Raw genomic sequence first — 12,441 nt, forward strand, 5'->3', positions numbered from 1 at the left:
AGAAAGAAAAAAAGGCCGTTAATTTATTTGCAGTAAAAGACAAATTAGTGTCAGAATAAAAAATAAAAATAAAAAAAGGGGCAAAAAATTATTTTAATTTTCAACATAAAGAATTTGCAGATTTGTTAAAAAAAATATATAACACAAATTGCAGTTAGCTTCCAAGGGTCATCAACATGTGTTAGGTTAAATTAAAAATTAAGTAAACAATTCCCTAAACTTTTCAACTGTAAATAAAGTTTTCCAAAATTTCAACATAATTTCTTAATTTTATTTTATTTATTTTTAAACTTTAAAAAAAAAAAAAAAAAAAAAAAGTGGTAGGTAGTTCCCAGTGTCAGCATCATTTTTTTCTACAGTAGAAATGTAAATAAATCCATGAATGAAAAGTTCGACAAAAGCAATTTGGGGTTTTGGTCAGGGTTCGTAAAAAATCTCACAAGATCTTTGCAGACAGTGAAAAATTGTCTGAATATGTTTGAAAGGTCTTTGCGAGATCTCAAAAATCCTGATGAAAACTTAGAAACAATAGAAATTTGCTACGTTCGCAAGCATTTACCGCTCAGCGATCAGCGTTCAGATTCGTAGAAAAGGCCGATACCAATATTTGGCATTTTGACATAATATCGGCACCGATAATCGGCCTGGCCGATAATCGGTGTATCCCTCATTATAAGTACAGACTTTGGTGCTCAGTATCGGCGAGTAGTCAGAGTGTATTCTCGTACTGGTATCAGCCCAAAAGTTGTCTCAAACATCCCTAGTAAAAAGCCAGAAAAAAAATCAAAGCTCTGCAAATGATCCCACCCCCATACATTAGCTAACATGCATCACAGGAGCCTGCGGCCATCTTGTTTCCTCAAAGGACAAGCAACTCGGTTGTCTTATTTCCCCTCCTGATAAAAGCGCCGTTTGCACCTGCACCTGTGCCCCCCCCCCCCCCCCCCCCCCAAGCCTATAAATAGACGCGCTGCCTTCCAGTGAGAGTGTGTGCATGTGTATGGATGCGTGTGGGGGGTTGGGGGGGCGTGAGGTTCTCCGTGGCGACGGGACAGGGAGAGGGGAAGAGGCTCTTAAAATAGCAGGTGAGATTGAGCGAAGGATTACGTACACGCACGTCCAAGAGACGGCGGCATCTCGGCCGCCATTGGACCTCACGGTTGCGCGGCCACGCCCGCTCCTGACCTTCCCTGCCGGAGTTCATCTGGCTGGAGTGGGTACGGCAGATGTACACGAGTGACGTGCGTGCGGGCGTCACTCTCGTCTTCATCATTTTCTTGCGGGCGGCAAATAATCTGGCCTAATCTGACCATCTGCGCGCCCTCGCTGCTTCTCGTCCGCCATCTTTGTTCTTAACTGCCATGCTTTCAATCATAATAATAATATAATAATAATTAAATAAAAATAATTTTAAATAAATAAATAAATAAATACAATAAATTATTTAATTTTTTATTATTAATTTTTATTACATATATATATATATATATATATATATATATATATATATATATATATAATATAATAATGTAATATAATATGTTATTAATTATAAAATAAAATAATTTATAATATATATATATATATATATATATTGTATTTATTTATATTATTATTATATTATTATTTATTATTATTATATTTAAATAAAAAATAAAAGCTCAAAAATAATAATAATAATAATAATAATAATAACCTAGCGTGCAATTCATGTGCTAGCAACGCCGATTCCGAGTATTTTATTTTTAATCCCAAATGATTATTGTGTTACGTCTGCTCACTCATGACTGGATGGATTGCTGCCATACTCTTTTGTGCGTGTGTGCGTGCGCATGCTCCAGAGTGTGTCTGTCGCCACGACGATCGTTCTCTGCTGTTGTTAAGCCTCATCAGGCTTTTTTTGTCTTCACTTGTGTGTGTGTGTGCGTGCGTGAGTGTGTCTCTGGACAGATGGATGATGTATTATGTAAAACAAAAGTGATCCCGCTGATGGCCCGTTTAGCTTGTTTAGCTGTCTCCGCCCGCTCGCCAGCATCTCTCACACACACACACTACAGAAATAAACACGCACACACATTTTTACTCGTACTTTATGCCACTTGTCCACTGCACAATATACTCTTGCCTCAATCTTACTGGATCCATCGTTTACAGGCTGTAAAGTGAATTCAAAGAAAGTTTTGATTCTTTTGGTGACGTGGCTAAATGTTGCCTTGTGACGCACTTTGGTAGTCCAGAATGTACAGTATAAGAATTGGGGCGCTTTCGTTTGCATCTGCCATTATCCAAACACAATTGTGACGTATAGTTAGCAAGCTAGCTAGCTACTCTTACAACCTGAAAATGCTTCTCCCTTGGATGCCGCAATTTACAGAATCTTCTCTAAATGCTAAAGAGAGTTTGTGGGTGAGTTGATTTTCGACCGCAGTCGAGTAAATTGTCAACGCTTCTGTGAGCCATGTTTACTCTCTCAGGAGTTACTTAACCTGTCGTGTTAAATTGTATTAACACTGTGCAGTGTTAGCCAGTGTTTTGTGAAATTTTAATGTTGTGGGAAGAGTTACTTGTCACCAATTCTGATAAGGACCAAATACACTTGGACAGTGTTAAATTTAACTCTTTAAGTGTTGAGTTAACGCTGCAAAATTTGCGATGTAGAGAAACTAGCAGGCTAATTGCTAGGCGGCTCTCGAAGTGGGGTGGAAAGCATTTGAAGTGGATATATTTTCAAATATGTAGAGATAAAAATGCTAGCTTTGGAGCATCCATTTTTTTTGTGTGTGGGGTGTAGTTTCATGCATTTAGTGGACATGCCCACAGCACGAGAGTGGTGACACGGCTAGATTATTATTATTTTTTTCACGATTTTGAAGTTTTTATTTTACAAAAGCTTCGATATAGCAGGAGTGATATTTGTTTTTTCTGACCCGAAACTGCTGGATTGCTGAAAGGTTTAATGGTGTTCTGCTAGGTGTAATTGTGTTTAGTCCTAGTTGACAAAACTATACCCTTAGACATGTTCCGGAAAAATTGTAAATAGGCGAGTTTTCCCAGGAGTATCAGACGTGATGTTTCCAAAAACTCCAAAATGTGTGTTCGTGAATGCCAAACCGCAAATAGTAAATAATGCTCTTAGTGTGGACGAACTCCTCCTAGGTGCCTTTCCTCACAGGGTTCTTCTGTGCCCCACCATGTTGTGGTTTGCGTGTGTGTCTGTGGGTACGATCATGGGGATATGGGGGGGAGGGGTGGCTTTTTCTTTTTATTGTATTTTGGATGTTTTAATTGTTCAGCACTTTGAGTTGCATCTGAATGTATGAAAGCTGCGATATAAATAAAGTTTGATTTGATTTGAAATATGCGGGGGACTACTGCACACCTGCTACTTATGTTTAATTGGAATTAGAGATATATGGATATATGGGTCCTTGGAAAAATTTTCTCCTGGACCCAAAAAGTAAAGCTTAAAAATTTATGAGGATTTTTCACACACACTTAAGGTACCTGTGTGTGTGTTTCCCTCGATATCTCGCCTGTAATTGAGCTCAGGAGGAGTAAGCACATCTCCGCCTCACCCGGGAGAGAGGTTCTTGCATGAGGGAGGCAAAGTAGGACGCCGGCAAGCGTTGAGCGTGTGTGGGCGGAGTGCGCGCGGAGGCGCCTTCCCTTGTCTTAAGGTTGCCCTCCGAAAACCGCTCGTCTCTTCCGGGGAACCAACCCAGCCGCCTAGCTCGCGAAGGAGGAGTATTTTTATTTGAACACGCCATCCTCGCTTGTGCCAGCGCCCACACGTCCAGGTATAAATAGCGGCGGCCATGCGGGAACCAGCAACCCCCCCACCCCCTCCCTCCTCCCCACCCCGCTTTAAACGATGAAACGTCTCAAGCCATTTGGTACCTGGGCTTCTTAGGTGGGGACTGAATACAGCTCTTCATACCACCTACACAAAATTAGTGCGTTAATTTTAAGTTAAATTTAAATTCCTTTAATCCCACAATTTTTTTTTAAACACACGTTTAAAATTTAGCAGTAATAAATTTTATAATTATACATATACTGTATTTGTGGAGACTGTGGAGACTTCACTTTTCACGGTCTCGCTGCCGCTGTCGGTTTTTCTTTGCCTGACTTTGTTGTATTTGTACCCCCGTTCTCCGTGCAGCCTCGGGAACCAACGACAATGAGGAGCGCGTCTTCCGGGAGAGGATCGGCCCGCGGCGGCGCCAGGGGGCGGTACGCCGGCGCGTCCATCAGGTCAACGGACACAAGTTCATGGCCACCTACCTGCGGCAGCCCACCTACTGCTCGCACTGCAGAGACTTTATCTGGTACATACACACACACATCATGTTGTGTGTTTTCATGACATCACGGTACCGTTAACGTCTCTATGTGACCTCACAGGGGTGTCCTGGGGAAGCAAGGCTACCAGTGTCAAGGTGAGTGCTTCCCTCGGCCCAATCTCGAATCAAAACATTAAGAAAATGCAAAAACAAAGAAGTGGCATTGTATTGCTGTTTAGTACGCAGGGTTCAAATCTGGCAGCAATCGGACAAAATCTCTCCGACGTGTGACTCTAAAATGGTGGCAAAATGTGTTTTGTGTCAGTGTGCACGTGCGTGGTCCACAAGCGCTGCCACGAGCTCATCATCACCAAATGTGCCGGCATGAAGAAGCAGGAGGACACCCCAGAGGAGGTAAGCCAGCCTCTGTGTCCTCCGACACATGTGCTGACCTCTCACTTCCTGTCTGTCGCCCCCTGCAGGTGGGCTCGCAGCGCTTCAGCGTCAACATGCCGCACAAGTTCAGCATCCACAACTACAAGGTGCCCACCTTCTGCGACCACTGCGGCTCGCTGCTGTGGGGTCTCTTAAGGCAGGGCCTGCAGTGCAAGGGTGAGTTCAGGCGCTGCGTGGAAATTTCAGCGCCTATTCTCAACATGCGTCAGCATCAATTTTCGCAGCAATTATAAAATCGCATGTGTGCTGTTATTTTCCAGTGTGTAAGATGAACGTGCACAGGCGCTGCGAGAAAAATGTGGCCCCAAACTGTGGCGTGGACGCCCGGGGCATCGCCAAGGTCCTGTCTGACCTGGGGGTCACGCCGGACAAGATCTCCAACACGGCGCAGCGTCGCAGGAAGGTAAAATGAAAATCAAAAGGCACTTTTAGCCAATCAGAAAACTGGAAAAAAAAAAAAAAAGAAAAAAAAAAAAGCTTTTTCCAAACTACCAGAATCATCAGTGGCAATTTTTGAGGGAGATAAAATGGTGTTGCTTATCGCCAAAAAGCTCAAATACACAAAAAAAATATCAGACTGACATTGCTTGTTTCTGCAGTTGACGCCCGGGCAGGACGCTCCGCAATCTCCTCCGGAGCTCTCGCAGACGGAGAACAGCTTCAGCCAGCCAGCTGTCCCCACCTCGCCCTCCCAGCAGGGTAAATAACCAAAGAACATCTATTTTCATCCAAAAATTTAACTGCGCGTTATTTCAAGAAGAAAAACGATTGACCTAAACATCAAAAACACGTCATCTAATACGCTTGATTCGCAACAACAAAGACACTGAATGTAGAAACACTTAACTAATATTGAGACGCTTGACTGACAAACATCAGACGCCTCATCCAAAAACACAATGGCTGACACAAACATCAAAGACACTATCGAGAAACACTTGACACAAACAAATTCACTTCGTCATTCATCAAAGACAATCTTGCAACTGTTGACAAGTCTCGACACACTTTGTTGACCTAACGAACAAAGGCGTTTCAACTGCAAAGACGTGACTGACACCAATATCAAAGACACTTCATCTAGAGATGTTTAATTGACACAAACATCAAATATGTTCCACGTAGAAGCACTTGACTGATCTAGAAACACTTCACTGACAAATATCAAAGATGTGTCAGCACTTCATTTAGAAAAAAATACTGTCAAACATCAAAGACCCCTCATCGAGAAACATGTGGCCGACACAAACATCAAAGACACTCAGATACACTTGATTTACACAAACGGCAAGAAGCTTCAACAAAGACACTTAATATAGAAACACTTGACAAATCTAGAAACACTTGACTGACTCAAACATCAAACGCACTTCATCAAAGACACTTAATATATAAACACCACAAATTTAGAAACTACTGTTGTTTGTGTGTGTTCAAAAAGGAAATAAAAATTGAAGTGGAGAAAAAAAAAAAATTGAAACTTCTTGATCGGCAGTCTCTTTAGACACTTCATGTAAAAATGCCAAACACTAACATCAAAATCACTTCATAGGCATAAAATTCAAAGATGCGAAAAAAAAAAAAGACAAGTTAAAAACATTAATTGTATTTGTATTAGTTGTTCAAGCAAGTCAAACGATTTGGCAATCACTGTGAACAATGTGGCGTCCTCTTTTGGAAGAAGTGTGAGCGGCCCACTGGAGAGCGAACCTGAGGAATTCTAACGCGCCGCCCACCGCCATTTGCTCGTCGCGGTTAGTCATCATCGCCTCACACGTTTCCTAGCACAAGCCCGGGAAGAAAAGTTCACTTGTTTTGTTCTCAAAAGTGCCATCAAGAAATCTCATTAAAGTATCGAATTTGTTTTGCCAATGCACGTTTTCCATTGATAATGCTATGGATGACGGGTGCAAATGTGTGCCACAGACTTGGCGGAGTTGGATCGCCTGCAGGACGCACTGTCACTGGACCAGCAGGGACCCCAGCACTCGTCGTCGTCCTCGTCCTCGTCCTCCTCGGCCACCTCCACCACCTCCTTGTCCACCGCCTCGTCGTCGGGCTTCCGCGAGAACGGACAGAGCCAGAGGAGGACCCTCAAAGACTTCAACTTGATCAAGGTTCTCGGCAAAGGCAGCTTCGGCAAGGTTTGTTCTTCCCCTTTCGAGTTCTGAAATACAGGCATCAAAGACACTCATCTTCTGAAAACATATCAAAAAATAGTCAAGACTTGTTGTCATGGGTGATCTTATCAGTTTGTGTCCCCTCCTTCCTGTGGTGGTTCCAGGTGATGCTGGCCGAGCTGAAGGGGACGGAGGAGGTTTATGCCATCAAGGTCCTGAAGAAGGACGTGATCCTGCAGGACGACGACGTGGACTGCACCATGACGGAGAAGCGCATCCTGGCTCTGGCCCGCCAACACCCTTACCTCACCCAGCTCTACTGCTGCTTCCAGACCCGAGTACGACACACCTTCAATTAGGAGCAGGCCGCATGGCCTTGAAATCAAATCTCCCACACAAAACATGCACAAAAATCCATTTTCCCGGGATAATTTTTCGTTTTACTTTTTTTTTTTTTTTATAGCAAAATATAATGGCAATGATATGATTGAGAAGCAATTGAAAACCGATACAAACATCCATGACAATCTAGAAACATGACCATCAAAAACAACATTGAAACACTTATGTAATCTAGAACCACTTGATTGACACAAGCGTCACATTACTTCATCTTGAAACACTTAACACAAACATCAAAGACACTTCGTCTAGAGATATTTGACTGATAAACATCAAAGACACTTAATCTCGAAACACTTGAGTAAACTAGAAGCATTTGATTGACACAAACATCAAAGATACTTAATCTAGAAAAAACATTGACTAACATACATTAAAGAAAATCTAGAAGCACTCGATTGACACAAGCATCAAAGAGACTTCGTCATCATTTGACTGATAGAATAATCAAAGACAAGCTTGAAACACCTAACTAATCTAGAGGCACTTGATTGACACAGGTATCAAATATTCTTCATCTTGATTGCCCCGCCTGCCAAGAGACTTTATTTAGAGACACTTGCCTATCTAGACATGTGATTGACACAAGCATCAAAGACACTCCATCCAAAGATATTTGACTGTCACCACCACCAAAGACACTTAATTTAGAAACGCTTAAGCAATCTACAAACGCTTTATTGACACAAGCATCAAAGAGACTTGGTCTTCGTTTGACGGATGGAAATATCAAAGACAATCTTGAAACACTTAACCCATCCAGAGACACTTGATTGACACAAGTATCAAAGATTTTTAATATTGATTGCCCCACCTGCCAAGAGACTTTATCTAGAAACATTTGCCTATCTAGAAGCGTGATTGACACAAACATCAAAGACACTCCATCGAGAAGTATTTGACTGTCATAAACATCAAAGACTTAATCCCGAAACACTTAATCTCGAAGCACTTGATTGACACAAGCTTCAAAGAGACTTCGTCTTTGTTTGACTGATAGAAATATCAAAGACAATCTAGAAACACTTAAGTAATCTAGAGTAGCTTCTTCATCTTGATTGCTCCACCTGTCAACAGACTATCTAGAAACACTTGCCTATCTAGACACGTGATTGACACAAACATCGGACTCCATCTAGAGACATTTGTCATAAACATCAAAAAGAGTTAATCTCAAAACTCTTAAGTAAGATGGAGGCACTTGACTGACACAAGTATCAAAGATTCTTCATGTTGCTTGCTCCACAGAGACTTTATCAAGAAACACTGTCCTATCTATACACATTCGATTGACACAAGCATTAAAAAAAAAACTTCATCAAGGTTCTTGGCTGCAACATTTCAAACAGTTTTTTTTTTTTTTTTTTTTTTTTTAGTCCCTCGCTAAGTACAGTACAGTTGTCTGCGTTTAACTTTGAAGTTGAATCCATTCGCATTCTTCCCTGGCAGGACCGTCTGTTCTTCGTTATGGAGTACGTAAACGGCGGCGACCTGATGTTCCAGATTCAGCGCTCGCGCAAATTCGACGAGCCGCGCTCGCGCTTCTACGCCGCCGAAGTCACGTCGGCGCTCATGTTCCTGCACCGCAACGGCGTCATCTACAGGTATGCGTGTACATGGCAGATTTTTATTATTATTATTTTTTTAAAGAATTTTAGTACTGTTGTTTTTTTTTTTATCTGTAGCAGCAAAGATTTGAAGTGCCTCAATTTTCCTGAAATTTAAAACAATAAAATAAATGAGATCACCACTACCACCTACTGTAGTGGATGTGCAATTACACTTTGGACTGGAAATTTTTGCTCTATCACAGAAATTTGTGATTAGGATACATACTTTTAATGGCAAAAATGACATGAGAAAGCATAAATGATGAATTAAAAAAAGCATTCATAATAAACTAAAAATCATAAAAAAGAAAAATATATATAATACATGAAAAAAAATATACTGTGCTGTATTTAAGAAAAAAAAACACACTTAATGGAAAAAAATGAATGCAAATGAAAAAAGAACATATGAATGAAATAGCATTTATAATAAAGTAAAAATTATATTAAAACGAAAAAACCTAATCAAAAAATATATATAATTAATGGGATTTTTTTTTTTTTTTTTTTTTGAAAAAATTAACGCGGATTTCCCTTATCGCGGGTCGTTTTTGGAACGCGACACCCGCGATAAATGAGGGAACACTGTACATTTAATAAAAATGGTCGATTCCATCAGGGACCTGAAGCTGGACAACATCCTGCTGGACGCCGAAGGCCACTGCAAGCTGGCCGACTTCGGCATGTGCAAAGAGGGCATCATGAACGGCGTGACCACCACCACCTTCTGCGGCACGCCCGACTACATCGCCCCCGAGGTGAGCGCGGGCCACGCCCACAAATCGGACGGTTGGCCGCGAAACACCAACCAGGCGCTGGTCAGTTGTGGTTGAAAGGTGCCTTTTTTTTATTTTTTATTTTTTTGCCGGCGGCGGCCGTCAGATCCTGCAGGAGCTGGAGTACGGCTCCTCGGTGGACTGGTGGGCGCTGGGGGTCCTGATGTACGAGATGATGGCGGGCCAGCCGCCGTTCGAGGCCGACAATGAAGACGATCTGTTCGAGTCCATCCTGCACGACGACGTCCTCTACCCCGTGTGGCTCAGCAAGGAGGCCGTGTCCATCCTGCGAGCGGTACGCATTGCCACCCGCGCAGACGCACGACATTCTCTTTCCTTGATGGGGTGTTTACATTTCGAGTGAGATCAGCAAAATGTTTCCAGCACTTGCCGGTCACTTCATTAGGTACACCTGCTTGTCTAGCTGCATGCAGCAGAGGAAATTTAAAGATCATTTCATTATTCATAAGCTGGTATTGATAAATGTTCTTTTAGTTTTAATTTTTCAATAATTTAAGTAAGTCCATTTTTTAACGTTCCATCATCTTAATTTACTTATGTTGAAACTTTTCAAGCATTAAAAAAAAAAAATAATGTAAAGTTTTCATCATTAAGAAGAATGTTTTTTTCTTTTTAATACTTTTTTAAAATTTATTTTTTGAAAACTTGTTTTCATCAGTAATATTTTTTGGTTGTATATTTCTTTGTGAAACTTAATTTTTAATGTTTAATGATTTCAATTAAATTTGGTTATGTTTTTGGCTATTATAATTTAAATATTGTATATAAATATATATTTAAATGGTATTTAAAAAAACATGTACATTTTGTTAATTTTTAAAACATTTTTTGTAAACATAGATGTATGTATTTTCTAGGGGTGTGAATTGCCTCGTACCTGACGATTCCATTCGTATCACGATTCACAGGTCACGATTCGATTCGATACCGATTAATCCCGATACGAATTTATAAGTCGATTGTTGCGATTTTTTTTCATTCAAATTTAGAAAATACTAATCAGTAAGCTTGTAGAGTGTAAGATTTATATGAAAATTTATTATTTATCTGAAATTTCAGTCTTATAGAGGTTGTAATCTGTTTCATGTTTGAACAGCATTAAAATAAAATATTAAGGCTTAATGTTCCGTTCATATAACATTCTTCCATGCTCAAGGTGTGAATCCTAAAAAAAAAATAATAATAATAATAATAATAATAATAATAATAATAATAATAAAAAAAAATCGATTCTGCCGATTATTGAATCGATTCGAGAATCGCGCGATGTAGTATCGCGATATATCGCCGAATCGATTTTTTTTTAACACCCCTAGTATTTTCTAAAGGTTGTGATTTAGTGTAAATATTTAACTTTCTTAGTATTGTTTTATTTAAATTGTAATTGTTTTGTTAATTATGACTGCTTTTAATGTAATTTCTTTGTGAAATTTTACATTTTTTTAAAAGTCATTGCATTTATTTATTTTTTCTTCATGTTTTACGAACTTTTTATTTTTTATAATTTTATAATTTTTTATTTGTGAAACTTAACCTTTTTATGTTTTTTTCCTTCTAACATTTTATATTAATTAAATACTTTTTTTTGGTAACTTTTTAAAATAGAATTTTTTTTTATTATTATTTGTAATTGTTGAATTTCTCTCATGTTGCCACTTGACTTCAATATTTGGTTCGTTCCACCCTCCTCCACTACTTCCATGTGCGCAGGTGTCCCTAATGTTGTGTCCGTTATTGTCTTTTCATTGGCAATGACGCCACTTCCACAGTGGCACAAACGTTTCATTGACATTTCCACACACTCCAACCCACAGAAAGTGCACTTGACGCCATTTAGCGACGACGTGTTAGCATTTGCTTAAAAAAAAAAAAGTCAGTCAGAGGTTGCCAACACTAACAACGTGATCATAGAGCCGCAAATTGCTGTTGCTGTACTTGACGGACGGCGGGACAAAAGCGCTTTCAGCGGCGGGGAAACCGGCGGCCCCCGACTGACCCCGTCACATTAGACGCCTCTTTGCGCCATTATTGTCGCAGACGTGGCGATTAACGCCGGCCCGTTCTGTCCCCGCCATTTAGCAGATGGGAGAGATAAAGAGGTGATTCGGATGCGTGGACTCCTCGGAATATTTCTGGAATCCGTTACAGATCATTCATATAAAAGAGTTATGACGGTGTTTTGGTTGAAAGAGGCATATTTCGGGCCATTTGTAGTGGTCATATCGCAACCCACTTTTACTAAAATCGAGAAATGTATTATTTGTGTGTAGTTCATGACCAAGAACCCGGCTAAGCGTCTGGGCTGCGTGGTGAGCCAAGGCTGCGAGGAAGCCATCAAGACGCATCCTTTCTTCCGTGAGATCGACTGGCTGCTGCTGGAGCAGAGGAAAGTGCGACCCCCCTTCAAGCCACGCATTGTAAGCAGCACACCCACCCCAAAAAAAAAAATATATATATATATATATATATATCAACAAAATTGATAAGCTAAGCATGTTCACTTAGCAAGAAAGCAGCGAATGAGAATTGCACAAAGAAAGAGGAGCTAAATTCATTTTAAATAATGAAACAAGGACCCCTAGTGGCTGGTTCAGCAAGTGTGCAGTGGCATGTAATGGCTGGCAGTGCTCAGATGGTGGCGCTGTCGTATTGTGATTGGTTACAGCTGAAGTGTGTGGGACATGCTACGGCTCATTTTCACTTTTTTTTTTAATTTGGATTTTCAATTTCTTTCCTTTTGTGCATTTTTATTTGAAAAATAGTTTCTATTTTT

General features: G+C 40.4%; 1 protein-coding gene across 1 annotated transcript in view; it reads left to right on the forward strand.

Moving 5' to 3' along the window:
- The window catches only part of prkcea (protein kinase C, epsilon a), a 28,160-nt gene that overhangs the window by 14,127 nt on the left and 1,592 nt on the right, over nucleotides 1–12,441 (forward strand). The window contains exons 3-14 of the mRNA XM_077502654.1: nucleotides 4,163–4,328; nucleotides 4,405–4,439; nucleotides 4,609–4,697; nucleotides 4,766–4,895; nucleotides 5,000–5,142; nucleotides 5,339–5,438; nucleotides 6,666–6,883; nucleotides 7,024–7,197; nucleotides 8,711–8,865; nucleotides 9,491–9,629; nucleotides 9,754–9,942; nucleotides 11,939–12,085. Of these exons, the coding sequence (XP_077358780.1) occupies nucleotides 4,163–4,328; nucleotides 4,405–4,439; nucleotides 4,609–4,697; nucleotides 4,766–4,895; nucleotides 5,000–5,142; nucleotides 5,339–5,438; nucleotides 6,666–6,883; nucleotides 7,024–7,197; nucleotides 8,711–8,865; nucleotides 9,491–9,629; nucleotides 9,754–9,942; nucleotides 11,939–12,085 (1,685 nt within the window). The remainder of the gene's footprint in view (nucleotides 1–4,162; nucleotides 4,329–4,404; nucleotides 4,440–4,608; nucleotides 4,698–4,765; nucleotides 4,896–4,999; nucleotides 5,143–5,338; nucleotides 5,439–6,665; nucleotides 6,884–7,023; nucleotides 7,198–8,710; nucleotides 8,866–9,490; nucleotides 9,630–9,753; nucleotides 9,943–11,938; nucleotides 12,086–12,441) is intronic.

This window comes from Festucalex cinctus, chromosome 17 (genome assembly GCF_051991245.1).
Source record: "Festucalex cinctus isolate MCC-2025b chromosome 17, RoL_Fcin_1.0, whole genome shotgun sequence".
NCBI classification, from domain to species: Eukaryota; Metazoa; Chordata; class Actinopteri; order Syngnathiformes; family Syngnathidae; genus Festucalex; species Festucalex cinctus.